Source organism: Podarcis liolepis, assembly GCF_965112155.1.
Source record: "Podarcis liolepis genome assembly, chromosome: Z".
Classification (NCBI taxonomy): Eukaryota; Metazoa; Chordata; class Lepidosauria; order Squamata; family Lacertidae; genus Podarcis; species Podarcis liolepis.
Genome location: NC_139570.1, coordinates 30144644 through 30172209, shown reverse-complemented (window position 1 = coordinate 30172209; position 27566 = coordinate 30144644). Strand labels below are relative to the sequence as shown.

General features: G+C 45.9%; 1 protein-coding gene across 4 annotated transcripts in view; it reads right to left on the bottom strand.

The window, feature by feature from the left end:
• Positions 1-2463: 2463 nt before the first annotated feature.
• VSIG4 (V-set and immunoglobulin domain containing 4) overlaps positions 2464-27566 on the bottom strand; it is a 38587-nt gene continuing 13484 nt past the window's right edge. The window contains exons 1-10 of one of the 4 annotated variants that reach the window (XM_083485235.1): positions 16826-17843; positions 11216-11572; positions 10231-10512; positions 8936-9001; positions 8324-8407; positions 6953-7018; positions 6282-6383; positions 5765-5786; positions 3010-4745; positions 2464-2955 (exon numbers count right to left, since the gene is read on the bottom strand). In XM_083485235.1, the coding sequence (XP_083341361.1) occupies positions 4481-4745; positions 5765-5786; positions 6282-6383; positions 6953-7018; positions 8324-8407; positions 8936-9001; positions 10231-10512; positions 11216-11572; positions 16826-16919 (1338 nt within the window). In that variant the 5' untranslated portion in view covers positions 16920-17843 and the 3' untranslated portion in view covers positions 2464-2955; positions 3010-4480. Of the gene's footprint in view, positions 2956-3009; positions 4746-5764; positions 5787-6281; positions 6384-6952; positions 7019-8323; positions 8408-8935; positions 9002-10230; positions 10513-11215; positions 11573-16470; positions 16797-16825; positions 17844-27566 lie in introns of those variants that run through there. The other 3 variants (XM_083485236.1, XM_083485234.1, XM_083485237.1) reach the window with 3 other exon arrangements.

Genomic DNA, 27566 nt, shown 5'->3' with positions numbered 1-27566 from the left:
AAATCGTGCAATTACGGTTTTCCTCCTGTGTGTCCTAAATACTTGACTTCCAAACCCAACTGTTACATTTTTACTACTGAACAGAAAACACACACAAACGCCAAGTGAAAAATTAAGCTAAAGGATAAGATATGCCTTGATAATTGAAAGGGGTAGTCAGTCCAGATGTTGCTGGATTCCTAAGGTGACACAAGACCCTGCTGTTTGATCTACTCATAGGTAGTCAGTGTAGCGCCCTCCAGAAGTTGTTGGACTCCAAATCCCATCAGCTCGTCAGCATGGCCAGATATCCATGGATGATAGGTGCGGTTCAATCTCTTGCGGTTCAATCACCATGCTGCTTATTTGTGAAGTAGATGCTCAAGTTCTTTAAGGGGGAATATCATGTCACATTTAAAGCCCGTATTAAAAACAAAGCTCAGTGTTTATTTTGCTGGCATTCATCTCGGTGACAGACAGCACCTTCTCCCATACATGACTCCCTGTCACTTGAAACCTACAAATGGAGGGTGCTGTTCTGTGCCTTTTTTTACCCAAATGGAGCAGGATTTTGCCTCAGAGAGCCAAATGGTCATTTCCTTGGCTAGTTTCGACCTGTCTCTGTGCAAGAGAATCTCTTCTCTGGGGACATTGGATATTTAGAGCTTCCACACCTGATGATGGTGTGTGTGTGCGCACATGGAAGAGACGGGGGGTGGGGGTGGAATTTAACACTCCTCAACTAGAATAGTGAAGAAAACAGAAAGACTGAAAGCTATCCCTTCCCTTCCCATCTCATCTGGAACTGCAGCAGGTAACAAACACCTTCTTGCTGCTAATGTCAGGATAAGGAGGGAGACTGGTACTTAGTTCCCACACCCTTTTCCCTGCCCAAACTTCTCCCCTCTAGGTTCTTCCCATTGCAAGACTCCTTGAGGGTCTATCCCAGGGGTAGGCAACCTAAGGGGATTGGGATGCAGCCCAATCGCCTTCTCAATCCGACCTGCGGATGGTCCAGGAATCCGCGTGTTTTTACATGGCCCACGGCTGAAAAAGGTTGCCGACCCCTGCTCTATCCTTTATCCTACTTCTCCTCAGATGCTGCTAGTGGTCACTGCTGCAGAGGAAATCTCAAGTGCCATAACGCAGTGGGAGAACACCTCCGAATATAGAAGTGTCCTGGTTAAATCCATGTTGTCTCCAGTTAGGTCTGGGGAAGATGCCCTACCTGAAACTCTGGAGAGCAACTGCCAGTCAGAGTAAATAGCACTGAGTGTGGTGGACCAAACTGGACTGACAGTTTCCCATTTGCCTAATTCAGTTGGCTTCCTATGTTTAGGCAGGACAAGACAGGCAAGGAAAGGACACAGGAGTGGGCAAAGGAAGGTTGTTAGTTGTTGCAGCAGAAGACAGTCCCAGCCACCCTAAGTGTAGAATCAGAACCATCAAATTTGTGTAGCAACTTGGGGGGTTGTATCCACCTGATACAGCCTTGGGGAGGGAGGAGCTAACCATAGCTGTCAACTTACAGATTTGAAAATAAGGGACCCGCAGCCAAAATAAGGGATTTTAGTCAACCAGCAGCCAAACGAAGCCTCAAGTGGTGGTTCCCACAGCGCAACAAACCGGCAAAGGGGATGCAGCAAGGAAAACCACCGTCACCTCTCCGCTGGGAAGCACTGAGCAAAGGCGAGTCCCCAGGCAACGTGGCCGATTTGATCGACACAAGGCATGCAAGCTCCACCCCCAGTTATTCTTAGACTCCTTATTGGGTGAGCAACACAGCCAAGCAACACAGTTGGAGCCTCTCTCCTCCCTGGCTGGCAGGGAGGGAGGGAGAGGAGCTGCTTTCTTTGAAACCCGGGAAATTTAAGGGACATCATCAATCCGGGACAGCAGCGGGAAACGGCGCTGGGATAAGGGAGTTTCTCGCCAAATAAGGGATGGTTGACAGCTATGGAGCTAACAGATCACAACTGCTTAGGTGGCAGCAAATCAAGGGGTAGGGAGGAAGGCAAAAAAAGGGGGGACAATATGGGCAGAATCCAGAGTGCAGTCATGCCCAACCTGGGGGTTGTATCCCAAAAATATCAGAAGGGTACCAGGTTGGGGAAGGTAGCTATAGCACAATCAAGAGTATGTTTGGGCCCATTGCTGGATGACAGCAATACTGCAAAATAATTCAGGGAGGGAAAACTAATAGAGGGCATTAAGGAAAACCCCAAACAAGGAAAATGAGATTGGTTTGCCCCCCCCCCTTGTGAGTTCAGGGTTGGGAGCCCTGTCAGGCTGAGCAAAGGCATCTCTCTTTAGCATATCTAAAGCTTTGTTGTTTAAGGGCATGTTGTTGTTATTGTTTAGTCGTGTCCGACTCTTCGTGACCCCATGGACCAGAGCATGCCAGGCACTCCTGTCTTCCACTGCCTCCCGCAGTTTGGTCAAATATAAGGGCATAGGGAACCACAATATAAATACGGCAAACAGTGAATTTAACAAATTTTATTTATTTTTTTGGTGTTTTTTTTCTGCATTCATGTTACATATATTTTCTCCGAGGAGCTCAAGACGACGTACACACTTCACCCTCACGCCGTTTCATCCTCACAGTACTGTGAAGTAGGTTTGGCTGAGGTCTTTGACTGGCCTGTGGCACCCATTTGAGCTTCAAGGCCCAGAAGGGATTTTAACCGTGGCCTCTCCAGTGTCCTAGTCCAACATTCTGTCACACAAATAGATAGATAGAAAAATTGTAATCCTCCCTCCTCCAAGTGGAACTCATGCATTGCCTCTTTACAATATAAGATCTATAAATGACGGCAATGCAAGAGAAGAACAGCCCGCCCACCAAGTGTAGCAAAGGGGGAATTATGAAATAGCTTGGATCAATGATTTTCAATGAGTGTGCCGTGGTACCCTGGGGTGCTTTGAATGATGGTCAGGGGTCCTGGGGGCAAGCCTGGCCTCCGTCCCTCTTTCCTTCCCTCCCTCCTCTGATGCCCTCTCTGGTCTCTGCCTCCCAAAGGCTTGCACAGCTACAAGCTCCCCAGGTGAATGGTGCCTCTGGGGCTGGCCAGGGGGTGCTGGCTGCCAGGAGCTGGATAAGCAAGCAAGTGGGCGAGGGAGCCCAGCCAGCCAGTTCAGGCAGGTGCTGCACTGGACTTTCATGTACTTGCTGTGTGCGAAGCCTCCCTGGAAGCTGAGTGCCCAGTGCTGAAGGGAAGTCTTTCTGCCATGCAGGGCAAGCAGCGCCCATTGCTGCCATTGCTGCCCCTGGTGCTGGCCTCATGTTCACCTTTGGCCAATCTCCATTGGGCCACTAAGGCCGGGGGCATCCTCTTCTCAGGCCCTTGTGGGGTGGTGTGAGGTGGCACCTCTCTTTGGGGTGGGGGCGGGGGTGGGGGCAGCTCAGAGACTAGAGGTGGTAGGAGCAGCTGCCTGGAGGACTCCCAAGGAGAGGGGAAAGGAGAGGAGGTTGAGGGAACCCTCCACAAGGGAGGAGTGAGAGGTTGCTGGCTCTGCAGGCAAGGGGTGAAATAACTGGGATCCTGAGCCCCACAGGGGAGCCGCAGAAAGAATGTAGTTGGTCAAGGGAGCCATGGACTCAAAAAGGTTGAGGACCATTGATGTAAATGACACAAACCTTTAAAAAAGCAACACAGGCACCAGTCTGATTGTCTTCCAGACCAGCAATACTGAATGAAATGAACATGAGCTGCTTTGGCAAAGAAAATATCACTAATAAATTTAATAATAATAACAACAGCAACTACAAGCACAACCACAACAAGAACAACAACAAGAACAAGAACAAGAACAGCAACACAGCACCCACTACCACCACCACCACCACTGCTGCTGCCGCCACCACTAGCATATAAAAAATCTGATTATCCTCCACCTTATACAGGGCAGTTCTGAGGCAGAGAACTGACAATGCATTCCTGAGGCACACTTGAACATCAGCCATTGCTTTTGTGATCCACACTCCACCCTACTTAACTAGGGTTGCCATCTTTCAAAAACTGAATCAATTTTGAGCTTTGGCCAATTTTTGTGCAATGTTGTTGAGCTTTTTTTAATTGCTAATTCTCAATTTGCGTCCGTTTTCTTATTGCATCCCAGCTGTGTCACGGAAAGTCAAGATGTATGGCCTCTTTGCCCAATTGGTGGCACAATTTTACCTCTAGAAACAATACGGAAAATAGCCTGACGATGGCTGGGTTGAGGAGAAGAAGAAGAGTTTGGATTTGATATCCCGCTTTATCACTACCCGAAGGAGTCTCAAAGCAGCTAACATTCTCCTTTCCCTTTCTCCCCCACAACAAATACTCTGTGAGGTAAGTGGGGCTGAGAGACTTCAAAGAAGTGTGACTAGCCCAAAGTTACCCAGCAGCTGCATGTGGAGGAGAGGAGACATGAACCTGGTTCACCAGATTACAAGTCTACCGCTCTTAACCACTACAGCACTCTGGCTCTCATCAATGCAAAAAAGGAAGGCGCCTCACAGGGAGGCATCTAGCACTTCAATGTCAGAATCTGACTCATTGACCAGGGCCTCATACATATTGACTGTCTTGAGTTCTATCGCCTCTTCCTCAAGGCCTAGTATAGGTGCCAGGATGCGGCTGTTGTCAGCACTGCCGTTCAGTAACTCGTACTCATACGAGCATGCACACCTGTCGTGTCTTCCTAGGTCATGTGGATTGTCCCCATCACTTCCACCTATGTTGTCATCGTCTTCATCTGTGCCTCTGGTAATACAGAAGCTGAAACAGAAAGGAAAAGGTGAGAATCAGGTCAATAGACCAAGGGCTTGCAATAGGCGTAAGGGAAGAAAACGAAGTACTTTGGAGGGCTGGAACTTCAAAGACAGAGTGGCATTTCTGCAGTTAGATGGTCTCTTTGCACAGCTTCCTATGTCCTGTTTCAGCCTTTCCAATGTGCACAGTCTGCTTCTGAAATCCATGCTTCAACTTTTAAACAAGTGCAAAGATTAACATTTGGCCACTTTCCACTCACAACATACCACTATTCTATCCATGTTTTCTAAGGAGATAGGAGGCTCACTTGCTGTATGGAGTTGAGTGGTCCTTGCTGTCATTTTACACACTTTTATTTTTCTAGTGGTAGCGGAACTTATGCCACTGCCAAAAAAAAAACACGAATCAGGGAGCTTGTCAAGCCACTGAGCAAGGCCTGATTTGCTGGAAGTGTCTACTCTTGTTTTAAAGAGTTCCTAGATTTTAGCCCAAATATCTGATCCAATAGTTTATGTCCTTTGCAAGAGCAGGGGATCTGCTGAGCCCACTGGTGACATCTGGCTGAGGCTGGATTAGGACTGCCAGAGGCCCTGAGCACTGAAAAGATTATGGTGTTCAAAATAAATTCAAAATAAAAAAGAGAAAAGAAAAATCAAGAAGAGTACAAGTAGAGTGTAAGGAAGACTAGCAAAGTTCTGATTTTTCCCATAACCACCTCAATACTTCTTCTTTAAAATATCAAAGGTCATTCCCCTCCCCCAAAAAACCACACAAACAAAATGGTCACTTTTTGGGTACCCCTGCTTTGCTAGTGCCCTAACCACATCTTTTTGGATAATCCAGCCCTGAATCTGGCCATTCCGGATGAGACCTACTTCTCATTCACCCTCCTCCTACCACAACACATATGCACTGTAGCATTTATATTTCAGGTCCTTTTCACTTATTCATATTCATCTTTCCAATATGCTGCCAGCCCAAACATGTCAGTTCTACAACCCCTAGATAATCAGATAATCACTTACTATGAAATTGGAAAGCCATCACCTGAAATACAAAAAACAAACAATAGAACTTTATGAGCAACCGTCCCTCCAGAAAAGTACAATCATTTCAAAACTGCAAACAGCTTTTGTTAAAAATGTAACAAGCAATATCAGATGAACAATAGAAGTGCAGCTTATACCCTAATCCCAACAAGGGGAAAACACATAGAGCTGCTGCGCAACTCTGTGCTGTATGTGGCAGGAGGGCACTGGTGCAGCTCTTAGGCAAAACGGCCTATAAACACTCTTTCTGTCTGGCATGGTCGTCCTTTTCCACCAAGCACATAGCTTCGGGAGGGACATACAAAGTTATGCTAAGAACTACCTGCAGTTCACTAATCCCATAGATAGGGTTCCTAAATCCTTCACCCTGGTCCACCCACCCTGGTCCTGAGGACTAATGCAGCAGAGTCCCTCCCTTCAGTTCTTCATATATCATTTCACTCTGTCAAATCAGAGAAGCCATTGTTTTCTGAGTGAAATCTAACTCACTCACCAGTTCCATTTATTCTGTAGCAGACAATACACGTAAGAATACCAGTGAGAACAAGGGTGAGCAGAACAAGCATGATGATGGCGAAAGTTGACATCTTGGACCCTAGGACAACACAGCAAAGGATGAAATTTACATATTTGTATGTCTATTCATACTGATATGTTCATTTTAATGCACATGTTCCCCAAATATATACACTTTTGTAAACACTGCTTGGAAAACTGCACCGCAAAATTCAGAAGAGGGTGAATTTTGTAGGGTGACACTGTTTAGGTTCTCACACTGTTTTGAAAAGTGTGGATTTGATACAACTGCCTTTAAATGTGAACTAAATTTTAATTCTTCCCAATCCCTAGTTCCGAGAATAGGTCACAGGACTTCAGCTTAAAGGGGAATCAAAACATTTTAAATCCTTTCCCATGTTAAAAGTATCCTGAAAAGTGGCAGGCAAAGGGTTGGAGCCTAACTTTCCTGTACTCCCCAGTATGTAAAGGGTTTGGTTAAAAACCCAAAATACTTTTAGCAAGTCCGCTCCCCCCCCCACTAATGGGGGATGCATTCAAAAATGGCACTTCCAACTTGCAGCCTGAATTCTGCCACCTTCAAGCCTGCCACACAGGGAACTTCACTTCCTCTTTTCCCTTCACTTTGCTATCAAGTGCGGTTTTTACCAGTAGGCTTTGGTAAAGGCTTCCCTGTAGTAGACGCTGTCGTAGTTGCTGGTGTTGTAGCTGGACCTGCAAACCAAGGCAAAGATGCTGCGTCATCAGAAAGGAGACCGGCTTTCACCCAAAGAGCAACTGAAGCAAGGCTGGAGGAGAATCTATGCAGCAGCTGTTAGAACTCCCCAGCCCACCCCAGTGTATTCGCAGGGTGAATTTCATCTCTGGAGCCACACAAAAGACTTTAGGGTTGAGATGTCGGGTACTTCTGCTGGCGTGTCAACTGGGGTGACCTTTAGAAACAGGCTCATGTCGGACAGGGTCTTGTTCTTCTTTTTGCCCCAGCACTTTCTCCATGAGAACCAGCTCTTTACCACCAAATTGGAGCAAACAGCAACCTGCAGGAAATCTGAATAGCTGTTTGCTCCAATTCAGCAGTAAATATCGGGTTTTCCTGTGGAAAGTGGTGGGGCACCAAAAACAACCCCCCCCACATGTTCAAACACAAACCAGGAAACCATGGACCTGTGCCTAGAAAGTGCAGGGCAAAAGTTAAGTCTGGATGAGCCCTAAATGAAATAAAAATGTAAATTCTCCCTCTCCCTCTGGAAATGACAGTGCACAAATGTTCCTCAAAACTGGGAACTCCCACCAGCAGTCAAGGTATATGTAGGCCACTTAGGAAGCTGATCTTTTTTGGAACACATCTTTGAGCCGGGATACACCAGTTACTAGTACATTTGTATTCCATGTTAGCCCTGTTCAGAGAAGACTCACTGAAAGGCATGAACAGGACTAATTCAGGTCGACCCATGTCAGTGTGTCTGCTCTGGAGGAAATGACGCTTGTGCTTCTGTGGGTGCAGAAATACATTCCTGGCTGCTAGTGAGAGTATCCTCTTCCTCAAGTCGAGTCCTAAAGAGGCAATGAAAGCCCCACAGTACTGTACAGCTTGACTAGTTTTTGGAGCTGAAAATGCTAGCCCCTGTAATGAGGTAAACTTTACCTGTCACTTGCAACCAGGGGCGGTATCCAGCTACTTTATCAGTACATCTGTGCTCAAGGGCCAACCCAGGGGGAGTAGCCAAGACCCCACTGCCAACCCGGCCTTCTAGTTTGCGAAGGAGCCTTAGGGACAGAAGCAGACTTCTGGGTGCTTGGCACTCAGAGAGAAGGAAAGGGTGACTAGAGCCATTGAGAAGGATTCTGACATTGCCTGGAAAGGCCCCTGAGCAGAGAATTTTTTGCAGTGAACCCCAGAGCTTTCCCAGTAAACCTAAAGAGTTGCCGCATTGCACATTCCCCTCCCCTCCCAGGGAATTCAGGTTGTCCTTCTCCAGCAGTCTAAAACAACAGGAAGGCCACACTAATGTTCCTCACGTTTTGCCATGGTGAGCTCTCTTGAGTTGAAGCTGCCAGATGTAGTTCTTCCTCCGAACGCCATCCAAGCCGTGCTTGTGGCATCTGTGAGAATATTAGAGATATGTCAAGTTGCAAGTCCCAATACTGTGCCTTCCCCATATGCACTCTTGTCCCCCCAGGGCCACTGTTCTCTCGGCAGGACTCAGCTGGGAGAAAACCATGCCCTGGAAAGTGCTGTGGTGTGGCATTGCAAGGCACTGGGAAGGTTTTGGCACCCCTCATCCGCCCACTCCTTTGCTGTCTAGATTGGGCCTCTGCCTCCTCACACTTGATACACAACTAGAGACGAGTTGAGTTTACAGGGGCACCTTTTGAGGCCGCAGGGTGAAGGAGTCCTTAATTTCTATTTCCCCTCCATCCACGACCACGTGGACAACTAGAGGATGCCTTCAACGGGGGGGGGGGGCAGTGGACAAAAGCAGGAGCAGGGCAACTGGGGGCATTCCCCAAAGGCTACCTGCTGTAGCCATTGAAGACCAGGCAGAGGGGCAGGCGACCCCACCTCAATCACCCATGCATTTCCCACCCACAACTCAAAACTGAACAGCCTATCATTTGGCAACAGCTTACCTGCCACAGCTGTGGTGCTCATTGCGAACTCAGTGCTAGGCCCCAAAGTAGATGGCACTGCAGAACCTGCAAGCAAAGGCAGGAATGCATTTTTCTCTCTCCATCCCACTCCTTTTCTGAAGAATAGATCAGTTCTTTTTTGCATGTAAGATTCTGATAATCACTAGATGCACTGATAGTGCTCAATAACTGTTGGTATTCCACAGCTTTTATTCCTTCTAATATATGTATCTTGCACCATCAATGTAACTGGTGTTTTACAGGGCAGCTAACATACTGCAAAGGGTTGTTTTTTGGGGGGGGTGGGTGTGTGTGTGTCAGTCTGGATGATACCAGTGGGTCCCTTCCAAACCTGCAATCCTGCGTATGTGCAGAGTGCAAATCTAGGACAGGAAACCTGCTGAACCAATCAAACTAGTCTTTCTGTTAAGGTAATGGCCTTGGCTGGCCAGTTAAGTACTGCCATTTACATGTTGTAGGAGGCTGCCATAGAGATAAGTGGGTAGGCTTTTTTCCACATCACCTGGTGGGATGCCATATCAATCAAAGATGGGGAACAGTGTGTGAGAGAGAGTTTGGGCTGATCTTGGAAGCTGCAGAAGCAGGGACGTGTCTGCTGTACGCTAGACCCAAAGCTGTGACTTGGGGCTTCCCTAGGAACTTAATGGGCAGGTAAGATCTGTGGAGTTAAAATGCTGTGGGCTCCCAATTCACACTTGTCCTTTGTTTTTTAGATACAGGATTGCAGCCTTCTGCCTTATTGATCTTTCTGAACTGAATGTTATGTTAAGAAAGTAAGAACGTAAGAAGAGTCAGGCCAATGGCCCATCTAGGTCAGCATCCTGTTTCCACAGTGGCCAGCCAAATGCCAAAGGGAAACTAGGGAGCAGAATGCATTGTTTTATTGTGTACTTTGGTATTGATTATTGTACACTGCTCTGGTATGTTTTTAAAATGTAGTTTATAAATTTGTCAAATAAAATAGAATAAAATCTATCTATTTCATGCAAAGAATTTCAGATACTGGAGCTCTTAACACAGAGGCCAAGCCTGGACAAAACTGATTGTTATAAATTGGGGGGGGGGTAGCTGCTTTGGAGAGGCTATTGTTACACTACGTATTGCTTTGTGCTGTATTCTGGTTTTCTTGAATTTTTATGTAGCCATTTTACTGCATTTTTAATTAAATATTATTATTATTTGAATAAATGAATGAATTGGGTTTCCTAAAACCTAAATCACTCTGGAGCTACATTATGGATCTTTGCATAGCAGAGGTTGTTGGATGCTCTTACTTTGCACGTTTATCCGAATAGCTCTACTCTGCTGGATCTGCTTGCTGACCCTGTTTTCAACTTCACAGTAGTATCTGCCAGCATCCGATGCCTCCAGCCGGTCAAAGGTAAGCACGGCTTCCTTGCCCACAAGGGTTGCATTGCTTCCTTCCACTTGTTTGAACCAGCGGTAAGTGATGGGTGGAGAGCCGCTGGTCAAGCACGACAGGTTGAACCTTATCACGCCAGGCAAGCTGGTCTCATCATTGTTGGTGGCCTTAATGACAGGCTTGGCCACTGGAACTGGGGAGCAAAACGATACTTATCAAGCACCTGCAGCAAATTTGGTGCTTGCACAGCTCAAGCAGACATAGAATGCGAGGAAAGTAAAGGAAGATGACTGAAGATACTTTGGAATTGTAAGGTTCAAGGAGAATGTGATCCTCAAGGTTCTACCTCTTTTCACAATTGATAAAAAGCTTGGGGACCTGTCCCCTCTCTCCATTTAGAACATAAGAAGAGCCCTTCTGGATTAGGCCCATCTAGTCCAGCATCCTGTTCTCGCAGTGGCCAAACAGATGCCTCTTCTGAGAAAGCTGCAAGTAGGGTCCAAGCACAACAGTACTCTCCCCTCCTGTGGTTTCCAGCAACTGGTTATCAGAAAGGAGCATTGCTGCCTTCAACTGAGAAGGCAGAGCTGAGCATTGTAGCTAGTAGCCATTGATAGCCCTCTCCCCCCTGAATTTGCCTCGTCCTCTTTTAAAGCCAGTCCCATCTGTCACCAAGGCACCTTGCAAAGAAGCAGCTGAGCACCTGAATGGTGAAAGCAAAGCTATATTTTCTTCACATTTTTAAAATCCTGCTTGAGAATCTTTAATAAAAAGCAAACCACACATTCTCTGAATAAACAAAATAGAAAATGATACTATGCAACTTAAATATATATATACACATATATATTGCATTTTTAACCATGAAGCCTTCTCAGCATATTAATACAGGTTACCTTTTTTAACCTTCAGTATGATGATCCTTGATATTGTTACCCTGGTATTGTTTTTGGTCAGGAAGGTAACTTCACAGGCATATCGCCCTCTATCTGCCATGTCGAGATCGTGGATCAGGAGGGAGACATCTCCCAGGGGTTGCTTAGGAACGGTGAGTCGGTCTCTGAAATGTGCCACAGGTGTTTGGTCCCCTGAGTCATTATCCCGGTGAAAGATGGCTCTATTGTGATGATCCCGCTGCCTCCAAACAACACTTTGTTCCAGGAAGTCAGGAGATGGGTCATACAAACATGGCAAAGTGACCGAAGCCCTCCAAGTGCCGTGGGTCTCATGTGGGCCAGTCAAATCCAGAACAACTGGGGGAGCAGCAAGATAAACAGAAGGTTATTATATTATTTCACAGGACTGATTGATTGATATGCCAGAAATTTGTAAAAGTAAAGGGACCCCTGACCATTAGGTCCAGTCGTGGCCGACTCTGGGGTTGCAGCACTCATCTCACTTTATTGGCCGAGGGAGTCAGCGTACAGCTTCTGGGTCATGTAGCCAGCATGACTAAGTTGCTTCTGGAGAACCAGAACAGCACACGGAAACGCTGTTTACCTTCCCGCCAGAGCAGTACGTATTTATCTACTTGCTCTTTGACGTGCTTTTGAACTGCTAGGTTGGCAGGAGCAGGGACCGAGCAATGGGAGATCACCCCGTAGTAGGGATTAAAACCGCCGACCATCTGATCGGCAAGTCCTAGGCTCTGTGGTTTAACCCACAGCGCCACCCGTGTCCTGCCAGAAATTTAGGCCTGTGCAATTAAAGTGAATTGAAGAATCTGGTCCAGCAAATCAATTTTATTTATTTGCTTGTTTGTTTATTTAAACACACACAGACAAATGAGTGGGCCTTTTCCTATGCTGGATACCACTGTCATCCTAGGATGAAGAACAACATCCTATTGTGGGGCTGTGTGTGAGCCGTCGCTGATTTTGGAAACCTCAGACGTAGAGACATAGAGACGTAGAGACATGTGTTGTTCTGTGTTGGATCCCAAACTGTGACTTGAGGCTTCTCTGGAAACCTAACATGAGCGTAGCCAAGAGGGCAGCCCCCCCCAAATCAAGTAAATCAATAAAAATACTTAACTGAGGCTCGCCCCCCCCAACATGAGTGTAGCCAAGGGGGCTTCCCCCCCAAATCAAGTAAATCAATAAAAATACTTAACTGAGGCTTGCCCCCCCAACATGAGCGTGGGCAAGGAGCTTGCCCCCCCAAATCAAGTAAATCAATAAAAATACTTAACTGAGGCTTGCCCCCCAACATGAGCGTAGCCAAGGAGCTTGCCCCCCCAAATCAAGTAAATCAATAAAAATACTTAACTGAGGCTCGCCCCCCCAACATGAGCGTAGCCAAGGAGCTTGCCCCCCCAAATCAAGTAAATCAATAAAAATACTTAACTGAGGCTCGCCCCTCCAACATGAGCGTAGCCAAGAGGGCAGCCCCCCAAATCAAGTAACTCAATAAAAATACTTAACTGAGGCTCGCCCCCCCCCCCACATGAGCGTAGCCAAGGAGCTTGCCCCCCCAAATCAAGTAAATCAATAAAAATACTTAACTGAGGCTCGCCCCCCCCAACATGAGCGTAGCCAAGGAGCTTGCCCCCCCAAATCAAGTAAATCAATAAAAATACTTAACTGAGGCTCGCCCCCCCAACATGAGCGTAGCCAAGAGGGCAGCCCCCCCAAATCAAGTAAATCAATAAAAATACTTAACTGAGGCTTGCCCCCCAACATGAGCATAGCCAAGAGGGCAGCCCCCCCAAATCAGGTAAATCAATAAAAATACTTAACTGAGGCTTGCCCCCCCAACATGAGCGTAGCCAAGAGGGCAGCCCCCCCAAATCAAGTAAATCAATAAAAATACTTAACTGAGGCTCGCCCCCCCAACATGAGCGTAGCCAAGAGGGCAGCCCCCCCAAATCAAGTAAATCAATAAAAATACTTAACTGAGGCTTGCCCCCCAACATGAGCATAGCCAAGAGGGCAGCCCCCCCAAATCAAGTAAATCAATAAAAATACTTAACTGAGGCTTGCCCCCCCAACATGAGCGTAGCCAAGAGGGCAGCCCCCCCAAATCAAGTAAATCAATAAAAATACTTAACTGAGGCTCGCCCCCCAACATGAGCATAGCCAAGAGGGCAGCCCCCCCCAAATCAAGTAAATCAATAAAAATACTTAACTGAGGCTCGCCCCCCAACATGAGCATAGCCAAGAGGGCAGCCCCCCAAATCAAGTAAATCAATAAAAATACTTAACTGAGGCTTGCACCCCAACATGAGCATAGCCAAGAGGGCAGCCCCCCAAATCAAGTAAATCAATAAAAATACTTAACTGAGGCTTGCCCCCCAACATGAGCATAGCCAAGAGGGCAGCCCCCCAAATCAAGTAAATCAATAAAAATACTTAACTGAGGCTTGCCCCCCAACATGAGCATAGCCAAGAGGGCAGCCCCCCAAATCAAGTAAATCAATAAAAATACTTAACTGAGGCTTGCCCCCCAACCTGAGCGTAGCCAAGGGGGCTGCCCCCCCAAATCAGGTAAATCAATAAAAATACTTAACTGAGGCTCGCCCCCCAACATGAGCATAGCCAAGGGGGCAGCCCCCCCAAATCAGGTAAATCAATAAAAATACTTAACTGAGGCTTGCCCCCCAACATGAGCATAGCCAAGAGGGCAGCCCCCCCAAATCAAGTAAATCAATAAAAATACTTAACTGAGGCTTGCCCCCCAACATGAGCATAGCCAAGAGGGCAGCCCCCCAAATCAAGTAAATCAATAAAAATACTTAACTGAGGCTTGCCCCCCAACATGAGCGTAGCCAAGAGGGCAGCCCCCCAAATCAAGTAAATCAATAAAAATACTTAACTGAGGCTTGCCCCCCAACATGAGCATAGCCAAGAGGGCAGCCCCCCCAAATCAAGTAAATCAATAAAAATACTTAACTGAGGCTTGCCCCCCAACATGAGCATAGCCAAGAGGGCAGCCCCCCCAAATCAAGTAAATCAATAAAAATACTTAACTGAGGCTTGCCCCCCAACATGAGCGTAGCCAAGAGGGCAGCCCCCCAAATCAAGTAAATCAATAAAAATACTTAACTGAGGCTTGCCCCCCAACATGAGCATAGCCAAGAGGGCAGCCCCCCAAATCAGGTAAATCAATAAAAATACTTAACTGAGGCTTGCCCCCCCCCCAACATAAATCCTGAATACGCTCATACTAGCCCTGTCAGAGAGAGAAAGTGCCCTCTTCCCAGGCATTTTCTTAACAGTGCTTACCATAAACAGCAGTACCCCCCCCCAAAAAAAACCTGGGTTGTATATCTCATGCAAGCACTTCATTCTTGAAAGAAGATTGGGGGTTGGGGGTTTTTATCATACAGGTGCCTTTCTGAGCCCTATTAAGGGCTGAACCTGCCATCTTTTGCACACAAGGCTCACAAGCAGGAGGCACAAAAGCAGAATCTGCCTCTGACAATGAAGTTAGCACATAGCCATTGTGTCTTGTAGACAGGCATAAAGAGCTAATAACGGACACCTCCTTGCATAAAGAGACACCAACTGACCTCTGAAGCCATCTCTCTGAGAAGGTAATAGGCAACTAACAACCAGAACACTTATGAAACCAAAGACACAAGACGAGAGGTTCAGTTACCTTTTAAAATTAAATAAATACAGAGGTCTCGCACAAGGATTATTTACCATAAGTACATAACAAGAGCTGGATCAGGCCATGGACCCATCTAGTCCAGCATCACATTATCATAATGCCCAGCTAAATGCCTCAATGGGAAGCCCACAGGAAGGACCTGGGGTGCAACAGCACTACTGCCTCTGATTCCGAGTAATTAATTTAATATTTAAACTCTGCTTTTCCGGCAACAAATGTTGAGCTCAAAGCAACTAAGAAATACATTTCTAAAAAAAAACAATGCCAGAAAACAACATCATAAGTAATTTGGCACGAAGCTAAGATTATGCAAGATTACGGCATCTGCTACATTTTGAAAACCACACCTGTTCCATCCACCTGTTCAAGCCCCCATGACATGCTAAACACTTCATACTTCTTTCTTAAACATATCAAAGAATGACATTTGGCTTATGTAGTAAATGTGAATGAGAGGACAGAATGAAAAGGATGAAAAGCCTTGCAAAATTTTAAAGGTACAGCAAATGTAGAGTGGCATAAAACCATCAGATTAATTGCAGTCACTTAAGTGCCTAGGCAGATTTACAGAAAAAAAGCATACAAAATGTTCTACAACTTCTTTGGAAGTTTTCTTGTTTTGTGTAATTTAATCAAAGCCATAATATATAGCCAGGAGTGATTAAGCAAACAGTGAAATTTTCCGCCTCTTCCTCACAACAATGCAACAGAGCAACATCACACATTTCAGTTGCAACACACAATCTGTGGCTTTACTGTCTTCCAACCCATGCCTAGTTCTGAACCCAAGCAACAACTTTGTAGATGAGACACCGGTTGCCGTAGCGGGAGGCATCAGTTAAGAAGAAACATTCCAAAGTGGAAGGAGAAATCTCTCAAGGCTGCTTTTATAATGAGTTGTTGCATTAATAGAGAAGCCGGAGAGATCGGATTCAGTCCTCAGTTAAAGGCAAACCTCCCTAACTTTCTGAAACAATATGTTAATCAAAATACAGCCATCCTTTTAAATCCACACTTCTCTGAACCCTGCAGTTCTCCATCCAAGTAATGCAAACAGAACTGCATATGCTGTGGTAAGATGTGCACAGAAATGTATATAAATGCACACAAACATGTATATATTAGGAGAAATTCTCACTGAAATGCTGATTAATTTCCATGTGGATTTGAGGGGGGGGGGAATTACAAATTGACATGGAAATGCAAAAGTGGCAGCTTCACTCATCTCTGTGTATTAAAGATAATATTTTTTAAAAGTCTGCCACCTGGTTAATTGTGTGGCACATTATTTAGCTTATTGGCTTATTTATATTTTAAAAAGCCTGAGTATATTTCTGCATCATAAAAAAATCAAAGCAGCTTACAGCAATTAAGCCATGAAACTATACATTAAAAGCATAAAAAGTTAAAAACCTTTAAGTTTTAATCTAAAAAATGAAGCATTGCAGCCCTGATTATTACTCTTATGATTTCTGAAGAACGAAGTATTGTACATCTCATTTAAACAATATTAAAATTTAATCCTGAAAGGACTTACCTTTTCCATGGATAGTGGGTGCAAGCAGCAGAAACCACAGCCAAGCTACCTTGGCCATGATTGCCAGAGACTGATTACTCTGACTGCTCCTCACTCTGTGCTAACTAGTAAGGAACTGAATCCTTCAAGGGTGCAGTGAACAAAACTTCCCTCTCTCTGCTCCCTGCGGACCGGACAACAGCATCAGTGTATCACAGATTTTTATACCATTGCCAGGGTACCTTCGTCCTCCCTCTTCTGTTCAAAAAGGAAAAGAAAGGAGGGGCATCTTCCAATTGGCTGAATGCATCAAGGACATTATTGGAGTAAGCTTGTTGATTATAATAAAAAAAACAAGGGGAAGCAGTATCATCACCTTTGCAATGAATGGAAGAAAAAAATGCACTTGTTTGCAGGCACAAGGGTTTATTTGGAAGAACCTTGTAATAGTTATGTCTCGATTTCTGCATGACCTTTAGAAAGAACTTTGTTTTAAAATCACATGTTTTTCCCCAACGCACACTTCTTCCCCCCGCCTCTCCATTTTTTGCATCCTCTCCTTTTGCTCACATTTTATGTATATTTGCAAAGTTTGCAAGTTTCAGGGTAACCCTAAATGGGCTGAGAGACTTCGACACCTGAACTGCACATTTAGAACTAAAAATTCAAGCACAAAAAGCCCTGTCAGTTTCATAGAAACTGAACACATTTAATTGATTTATTTTTAAGTGTTATGATTTATATCCACCCCATGGAGCCCAAGGCAGCAAACATTTAAGTGATAATTTTAGTGGGATTATAATGTTTTAAACACACAGGATAGATGTGGCCTTAATTCAGGGGTAGGCAACCTAAGGCCCATGGGCCACAAGCGGCCCACGGGAGTCGCTTAACTGGCCCCTGAGCCACTGCCAAACCGAGCCGCCTACTCGGCAAGTCCCTGTACGTTGTGCTAATCTGACACAGCACGGTGCGGGGACTCACTTCCATAGTGCCAGAAATCGCGTCTGCGCATGCTCAGATGCCGAAAATTGCGTCTATGCAGAGACACCGGAAATCATGTCTGCGCAGATGCTGGAAATCGCGGCCATGAGTGCGCGATCTGGCCCACAGAGGGATCTCCATTGGAGTGAATCGGCTTAGGTGAGGTAAACCTTGCCGACCCCTGCAATTGAAGAAAAGTACCGTATTTTTCGCTCCATAAGACACACTTTTACCTCCTAAAAAGTAAGGGGAAATGTGTGTGCGTCTTATGGAGCAAATGGTGCGGCGCAGAGAGGGAGAGCAGCGCAGCGCCCCTTCAACGAAGCGAGAGGAGAAACGGAGCCCCTTCCGTTTCTCCTCCCGCTTTCCTGAAGAGGTGCTCTGCAGAGAGGGAGAGATTTTTTCCCTTGTTTTCCTCCTCTAAAAACTAGGTGCGTCTTATAGAGCGAAAAATACGGTAGGTAGGTAGTTGGGGAGCAGGGAAGAAAAACAGAGGATGCAGACTAGGGGCTGGGGAGTGTGAGGACATGCTGTGAATATATGTCTGCCTGCCTATGTTTTCTGCTTTGTGAAATGGTTCTGTGACCTCTGAGGGCATCATAGTGCCACTGTCAGGTCTGAGGCCTTCTGCTGATACAATGGAGCAGGCCTGTTGAGTGTCAGGTTCGGAAAGGGAGTTGAAGGGGCGGGCGAGAATCATGGTGGGTATTTATAGGTGCAGCCTGGATCAGCTGATGTCATTCAGAGGCCACATCTACCCCACACATTTAAAGCTTTATGACACCACTTTTAAACACTCATGGCTTCCCCCCAATGATCCTGGGAAGTGTAGTTTGCTCAGGGCGCTAAGAGTTGTGAGAAGACTCCTACTCCCCCTGCAAGAACTATAGTTCCCAGATCTCCCGAGAAGAGGGATTGACAGTTAAAGCACTCTGGGAACTATAGTTTTGGGAGTGAAATTGGGGCTTCATAACAACTCCCAGCACCCTTAACAAACTACAGCTCCCAGAATGCTTTCTAGGAAGCCCTGTTCTCTTATACCACTGTTAAAATGTTCTAAAGTGTTTTAACTGTCTGGTGCAGATGTGGCCTTTGCTATTTAGAAACATTTATGTACTACCCTTTGTCCTATGTAGTATTTCAGAGGTGTGAACAGCCACCCAGGCAATCCTTCATAGTGGGTGAACAGAAAATATCAGCACAGTGTGCAGCATTAAAGCAAAAAACACCATTAAAAACAAAGTGAGTAGCTAATAAAAAATTGAAAAATTAAGCAGCTACAAAGTCCTGTTGTCCGCCATCCAAGAGATGCCTGAAAGTCAACATTGAGGATGTCTTCCAAATCTCTGGTGACACCAAATGCCCAACTTCTAGCTGGGGCCAGTTGGGCCTCAGTAACCCTGGTGTGGGGACAAGTAACAGTCCTCTTCCAGATAAGCTCTGACTAACTGGGATATAAAGGCTCAGGTGGTCTTTAAGGTACACTGGGCCAAGGTTGTTTAGCGCTTTGTATATCAACACATCCAACCTGAGAGCCTTTCTTAATTTTGGGAACCCTTAAAATAGAATAGATCTATACTTTCTCTGACAGAAATGCTATGGAGGCGCAGGTTACAGCAACAGCCAAGGCGACATTTTTCCACCTTCGCCGCATCAAGCAGTTGGTCCCTTACCTTTCCCGCCCCGACCTGGCCACAGTGATCCATGCGACGGTCACTTCCAGGCTTGACTACTGTAATTCGCTCTACGCGGGGCTGCCCTTGAAGCTGACCCAGAAACTCTAGCGGGTGCAGAATGCTGCAGCGAGGCTCCTCATGGGGTCTCTGCCATGGGAGCATATTCACCCAGTGCTTTTCCAGCTGCACTGGCTCCCGGTGGAGTACAGGGTCAGATTTAAGGTGCTGCTTTTGACCTTTAAAGCCCTTCACGGCCTAGGACCCTCGTACCTACGGGACCGCCTCTCCCGCTATGCCCCACAGAGGACCTTAAGGTCCATAAATAGCAACACCCTAGTGGTCCCGGGCCCTAAGGAAGTTAGATTAGCTTTAACTAGAGCCAGGGCCTTTTCAACTCTGGCTCCAGCCTGGTGGAACGCTCTGCCTCATGAGACCAGAGCCCTGCGGGATCTGATTTCTTTCCGCAGGGCCTGTAAGACAGAGTTGTTCCGCCTGGCCTTTGGCTTGGAGTCAATTTGATTCCCTCCCCCTCTTTCTTTTTCCTTTCTCCTCCTGTGATGAGGCTGCATTTTAAGTGTTTTAATGTTGTATTTTAATCTTGTTTTTAAGTTGTATTCATTCAAATCGTTTTTATTATTGGTTGTTAGCTGCCCTGAGCTCGACTTTGGCTGGGGAGGGCGGGGTATAAATAAAAATTATTATTATTATTATTATTATTATTATTATTATTATTATTATTATTGATGCATATAAAATGTTTATATTAACCAATCCATTCACATGCCCTCTCAGAAAGGCAAAGTTGGTTAGACAAATCCATGGAGGAGGAGAGGCCTATGGATGGCTACTAGCCAGGACGGCTTTGCTCAGCCCTCCACAGCAGAAGGGCAGCAATGCTTCTGAATGCCAGTTTCCATAAATTACGCTCATGTGCTCGAAAGCTTCTGTCTTAACCTGGTAGCTTCTTCACTACAACCTTCCTCTCTGACTCTTGTGTTCTTGCAGTAACTCTTGGCCCAGATAAGCTGTCAGGTTGGTTTGCAGGGCAGTGTGGTAGACGCCACAGCAAAAGAGGAGACTTCTCAAGATCTTGGGGCTCAAGCATCTTTCACAGCTTGCAAATGGGCAGGATGGCAGAACCTTTAAAAGGACCTGCCACTTCTTTACTCTTGTGGAGGAATTGGGATGGCCAGACTTTGGGCTGGAAATCCTTTTGGTCAACAGATCCAAATTCAACATTATGCCAGCCCGCCAGCACCCCCCCCCCGGGGGGGGGTAGTCTGTCTGTCAGTAAAGTTACAAGCTAGTTTTCAGTCCTGCATCTGACTTGGCCAATTATTGGGTTGGCAGGAGGGGGGGGGGGACTAGAATAATTGCCCTGTAACCTCCTAGGCTTATCCGGAACCTTACTTAAAAAACCCCAAGGCCAGTTCCCAATAACAATCCGGCAGCTGACCTCCTGAAAGGGACATGATATGGCAAATATTCTTTGCTGGCACAATCTTTCAAAACAACAATTGAAGCTGTTTCCATCTTGTTATTATATACATTCTTGCAGGGTCATATTTATAGAACAACCAAAGGTCACAGCCTGAAAGCATCTAGACGGTTAGATGACAACCCTAATACTGAACTAGATTGCAATTTGGTCTCATACAGCAGCCAGGCTTTTCTGATGTTCTTAAACCACAACTTTGGACTTTTTTTATTTGGTCCATACTGCTTAATGTTCATTCCTTTAACAGAAAACAGACACAAAAGGATTGAAGGGTGTATGCAGAACTCAAGTCAAAATACAGTGGTGCCCCGCAAGACGAATGCCTCGCAAGATGGAAAACTCGCTAGACGAAAGAGGTTTCTGTTTTGGAGGTGTTTCGCAAAACGAATTTCCTATGGGCTTGCTTCGCAAGACGACAATGTCTTGCGAGTTCGTGCGGGTTCCCCCCCTTTTCTAAGCCGCTGATCAGCTGATCAGCAGATAAGCCGCTAAAAGCTGCTAATAGCGCTAATCCGCTAATCCGTCAATGGGCTTGCTTCGTAAGACGAAAAAACCGCTAGAGGAAGAGAATCACAGAACGGATTCTTTTCGTTTTGCGAGGCACCACTGTATGAGACCACATTGCAATAATCAAGGAAATGAAGCTTTATGAGGAACAGTAGAGGGAACTGGGTATGTTTTGCCTGGAAAAGAAGACACTGAGAGAAGGTATGATAGCCATCTTCAAATATCTAAATAGCTGTCAAAAGGAAGGTGGAGCAAGGACACAAACCGATAGATTCAAGTTACAAGAAAGGAGATTCTGACTAAACAAGAAGAACTTTCTTACCGTGAGAGCTGATTGACTGTGGAACAGACACCCTCAGAAGGTGGTGGACACTCCTTCATTGGAGGTTTTTAAGCAGAGGGTTTAGTGGCCATCTGACATGCATTCTTTAGTTGAGATTCCTGACTAGATGACTCTCAGGATCCCCTCAAACTCTACAATTCTATAATTGTAAATCATTGCAATCTGTAGCTCTAACAGATGCCAAATTCAGGTGTTTTCAAGGCACCCAGGACCAAGGAAGTCTTTCACTGGGCACCACACCACAGGACTACCCTTCTCACTTTGCAAGGCATGGTATCGGCATGAAATAGACACACTTTCCAGGTTAAAAGCGTGCAGTGGCGATGCTTTGCGCAAAGGCTATCAGAGCTCTGGAGCCAGCGCTGCTGATATAATGAAAAAATGATGCATGTGCTTTTGCACAGCTGAGTCACTCTCAGATCTTGTTCTCCGTATGCAATGCAACCCACCCACCCCGCACAGACTTTTCTTCAAGGGTAGCAACACAGCTGCTCAAGATGGGGAAGTTGAGGGTGTCCTTGCCCTGGAGGGCCGCCACTAAGGAAAGTGTTTTGCAAACTGCAGTGGCTGTCAAATTTAGCAGCCATTGGAACTAAGTAATGCTGGAGCAGTCAGCATTTCTCTATCATCCCCCACCCCTTGAGAAAAGAAAGAAAACATCCCAATCACATGTATTTTCTTTCTTTTTTAAAAATAATTTTTATTCATTTTCCAAACAAGTTTTATACAGTCAACAAATTATTTTACACTCATGCTTCAATTTTTGACTTCCCTCAGTTTCTCTGTCAATCTTTCGAAAAAATTCTATTTATTGACGCATTTCTAAACATGATATTGCCTTTCCCCACTCCTTTTCCTCTTACTCTCTTTTTTTGCAGTATTTCTTACTATTTCACAGAGTCTCTTCAAAACCAACAAGTGTTGTCTGTGCATCACATATATTTTTCAGATATTCTGTAAATTTCCCCCAGTCCTCGATAAACTTTTGGTCTTTCTGGTATCAAATCTTCCCAGTCAATTTGTCCAATTCTGCATATTCAGTCAATTTTCTTCTCCATTCTTCCACTGTTGGAATTTCTTCCTGTTTCCATCTTTGGGCCAGAAGTATCCTTGCGGCAGTCACTGCATATTGAAACAGTTTACAGTCTCTCTTATTGATTTAATTTCCTACCATTCCTAATAGAAAGGCTTCTGGTTTTTTAACGAACGTATATTTCAACATCTTTTTCAATTCATTGTATATCATTTCCCAGAAGTCTTTCACCTTTTTACACTCCCACCACATACGAAAGAAAGTACCTTCTTTTTCTTTCCCAATCACATGTATTTTCAATTAAATATTTTTCTGGATTGTGTTTTGGGGGGGTGTCAGTCTGGATGATGCCTTGAGTCCCTTCCAATTCTTGGGGTTCTGTACGCAAGTGAGGGTTACAATCATAAAGAAGAGGTTGTTGAACTAAACAGGGAGGTTTCTTTGTAAGACAGTGACCTTAACTAGCCACTCAAATGTCCTCATCAGCATCCCAAAAGAATGAGTTGGGCTGCAAGAACTACAACTAAGTGACGGGCCCTCCTAGCTAATTAGTGGAGTGGGAGAGCTGAAAATAATGCCAAAATATTTCACATCTGCCAACCAATGTGCCACTTTGGTTCCAGATGGTACATGGGTAGACAAGTCTAAAAAGCCTGGGACACAAATTTCCATGGCCCTCTAGCGGCTATGGTGGCTCATTTAACAAAGACAATGTATTTTTCATTAACTCTGGAAGTTGATACTTGATTCTGACCAAACTAGGCCTCTTACAGAAAAATAAACACTAGTATTACCTCTCCCCCAAAATATCATAGAACCATAAGCCATGGCATTGTAGAGTTGGAAGGGACTACCGAAGGTCATCTAGTCCAACCCCTTCAAATATGACCATAAAACCTTCATTCCCCCCCTTATTCGATGTAACAGCATCAAACATGAAAAAATAGCGAATACAGTGGTGCCTCGCAAGACGAAAAGAATCCGTTCTGTGATTCTCTTCGTCTAGCGGTTTTTTCGTCTTGCGAAGCAAGCCCATTAGCGGATTAGCGCTATTAGCGCTATTAGTGGCTTTTAGCGGCTTTTAGCGGCTTATCAGCTTATCGGATCAGCTGATAAGTGGCTTAGCGGCTTAGAAAAAGGGGGGGAGGAGAAAAACCCCGCAGGAACTCGCAAGACATTTTCATCTTGCGAAGCAAGCCCATAGGAGATTCGTTTTGCGAAGCACCTCCAAAACGGAAAACTCTTTTGTCTAGCGAGTTTTCCGTCTTGCGAGGCATTCGTCTTGCGGGGCGCAACTGTACGCAGAGTGTACTTCATGTTTCAGAGAGAGAAACACCCCTCCCACTGTATATAGCTCTCGTGATTCACACTGTCACTGAAGAAGAAGAAGAAAAATCATACATAAACTGTCTCATCTGGGCCTGAGTGTTACATATAATCGGGGGGGGGGGAGATGGAATATGCTATTTAGTAGAAAAGTTAAAAAACAAAAAAAACAGGGAAAAGGTGGAAGAGGGGAGTCACACCAAAAACATTTCTCAGACATTTAAGAGGTGGATTGTTGCCATCAGCTATCAGGATGGAAGCTAGCACCAGGGAGCAAGGGGAAGAGCAATCTTGTCCATTGAGCAGCTGGGCAATGGGAACACCTTGCAGAGTGTGGGAGCAACTCTAAAACAGGGATTAGAGCCCTTCCAGCCCAAGGACTTCTGGACGACTTCCTGAGGGCCACATGCTGGTAGATCAGAAAGCAACAGTGGGTACATTTTACCTGGGTTTAGCTGTCTAGTTTTTACACCCACTCACACATATCGGCTTTCCTCTGACTGGATAAACAAGAGGCATTATAAAAGTTCAAGGTGATATTTCAGCAACGATAAGACACCTGTAATGCATCACAGGGCCAGTGAGGATTAAGGCAAGCTTTGATGACTAGATTAGTGAGGCCTGGAGGGCTGCATTTGGCCCCCTTCCTTAGGGTCCCCCACCCCAACTCCTGCTCTAAAACATGATTCTGCTTAAAGTAGCCTGGCAGGGTCTCCTTGTCTAAGAACGAATGGCTTCCTGGGGATGAGTGTAGCTCAGTGGCAGAGCACCTGCTTTGCATGCAGAAGGTCCCGGGTTCAATCCCCAGTAGTATCTCCAAATAAGGCCAGGAGAGACCCCTGCCTGAAACCCTGGAGACCTGCTGCCAGTCAGTGTAGACAATACTAAACTAGATGGACTAGTGAACAGACTCAATAAAAGGCAACTGTTTATGCTGCTAAGTTAATAGACATCTGAATATTTATGAGCATCAATTAACGTTATGTTCCATCTAAAGCAAAACCACACTGTATTAGAATCATTTTTAGTGGGGCAGCAAAATAGATATAGTCTTCCCATGCGCCTTGGGTGGGTGGGTAAAAATGAGTTGCTGGTATGCATATACAGTGGTACCTCGGTTTTCAAATGTTAATGAACATTTCAAACGTTGACAAACATTTCGGTTTTCGAACGCCGTAAACCCGGAAGTAAATGCTTCAGTTTTCGAACATGCCTTGGAAGTTGAACATGCCACACACCTTCTATACTGAGTTTTCCATATTGAGGCTCCCGTATTGAGTTTTCAGTTTTCAAACATTTCGGAACTCGAAACAGTCTTCCAGAACAGATTACATTCAAAAGTCGAGGTACCATTGTATTGATAAAAAGTGCTGTGGGAACCAGCACAAAATTGCTTCAGTAGGCAAAACAACCCTCCCCCCCAAACAACAACTTGATTTTGTGCTCCTTTCTTCCTCTTCTCATCAGATTTAGCCCTTACATACAATACACATCTATTTGTGCATTTTATTTTTAAAATCACTGGCATGACTGGTGGTGAGGGTTTTTGTGAGTACAGCACCCCAGTATTGGGGAAGAGGATTGCATTTTTATTCTTTGTGACACATGGTAGTCCTATTCAGAATAGACCAATTGAAGTTTATGGGCAATACTGACCTAGATTCACTAATTTCAGTGGATCTGCCTCTGAGTGAGACTTAGTTGAATACAACCCACATTCTTTAACATTGCCAGAAGAAGACAAAACATGATGAAGTCCCGTAGAACCAGCAGTCTGGGCATCCTCAACACTACTTCCATAACTACCGTATTTTTTGCACCATAACACTCACTTTTTTCCTCCTAGAAAGTAAGGGGAAATGTCTGTGTGTGTTATGGAGTGAATGCCTGCGGGTGGGATCTGCTGCAGTCGTGAGCAGAGGATCCATGGTTCCCCTTCCTTCCCTCCTCCGTGGTTACAAAGCATGGATCCACATGGATCCTCAGGATTTTTGCATTGGGCTACTCCAAACTCACTGTCAGATCACATGCCTGTGGCCACAGCATGAACCACAAAAATCATATATCCACTATTTCGTTTAGAATATTTTTTTTCTTGTTTTCCTCCTCTAAAAACTACTGGTTTTTTCGCCCCATAGGACGCACCGCCCCATAGGACGCACCTAATTTTTTTTGGGGGGGGGGGAATAAAGAAAAAAAAATTCCCTCCCCAGGCACGGGGCAGGCGCAGGGGAAGCCCGAGCTTCCCCCGACCCCAGCCCCCAGAACAGCCTGCTATCTGCAAGCCTAGGTAGCCGCGCCGGTCTCCCCAGGCTTGTGGAGAGGTGCGCGAAGCCTGGGGGCGCTCTTCAGCACGCACCAGGCTTCGGAATGCAGGCAGCTCTGCGCTACCCTCCGGAGCCCCGCGTGGCTTCGCGCCAGGATCCAGAGGGTGGCGCAGAGCTGCAGGAAGCCCTGGAGCGCAGGCAGCTCACCGCCACCCTCCGGAGCCCCGCGCGGCTTCGCGCCGGGATCCGGAGGGTGGCGCAGAGCTGCAGGAAGCCCTGGAGTGCAGGCAGCTCCGCGCCAGGATCCGGAGGGTGGCGCAGAGCTGCAGGAAGCCCTGGAGCGCAGGCAGCTCCACACCGGGATCCAGAGGGTGGCGCAGAGCTGCAGGAAGCCTGGAGCGCAGGCAGCTCCGCGCCACCCTCCGGAGCCCCGCGCGGCTTCGCGCCGAGATCGGGAGGGTGGCGCAGAGCTGCAGGAAGCCCGGGAAAGCCTGCATTCGCCCCATAGAACACACACACATTTCCCCTTCATTTTTAGAGGGGAAAAAGTGTGTACTATAGGGCGAAAAATACGGTGTGTGCGTGTTATGGGCTGGTGCATGTTATAGAGTGAAAAATACAGTAACTCTTTCAGCTCAGGGAAAGACACTGCTGGGCAGCGAGGTGATGAGATCTTGAGGGGCAGGACATGAGATCGCTTGGTGGTCTAAGCTGTTCCCCAAATGGGGGAACATCCTATGTGACTTTGAGCAAGCATACGGCATTCTGCCAAACCCCAGGATGTGGTTGTTTGTTTTACCTACCACCTTACTAAGGAAGATTTCTTACACAGTCTGCTTTTTAAAAAAAGAAAATTTACAAGGAATTTCCCTTTACAGTCCTACAGAATCTCTGCAGCGAAACTTTTAAAAGTAGGAGATATTTAGTTCTGGCCATGGAGCACTTGTGTGAGGCCAAGACCCCCTATCGTTGAGGCTTCCCCTTTTGACTGTTGGTTACAATGGGTTGGATCATGCACTCTGCTGTCTCTTGCTCAGAAGTAACTCATACGTACCCTCATTCCGCTTGACCTCTCAGTCCTGCTGGGTGAGGATGAATTGAAACCTGATGATCCTGAAAATGAGACAGCGGAGGTGTGGATTACGGAAAACAAGGACCAGTCCTCTAGCACTGACGTGTCCTCAAGGACATGGAAAAATCAGATTCAAATATCCTGAAATCTGCTCAAGCCAAGTTTTAATTACTTATCTAGCTTCAGTCAGTGTCAGGCTTTGCAAGGCTGTTTATCCTCACCCCCACCCCCACCCAGTGATGTTAATTGTTATCAGAGTTATAATCTCTTGATCTCATTAATCCAGGCAACAGTCCGCTTCCTGAAAGCCGGGTGGTATTTGATCCCCCTTCTGCCCCGGCTCATGGGCATGAATCAGTGGGAGTTAGTCTCGCACACCTCCCATAAACGGTGGGCAAGCGGATGGGTTGT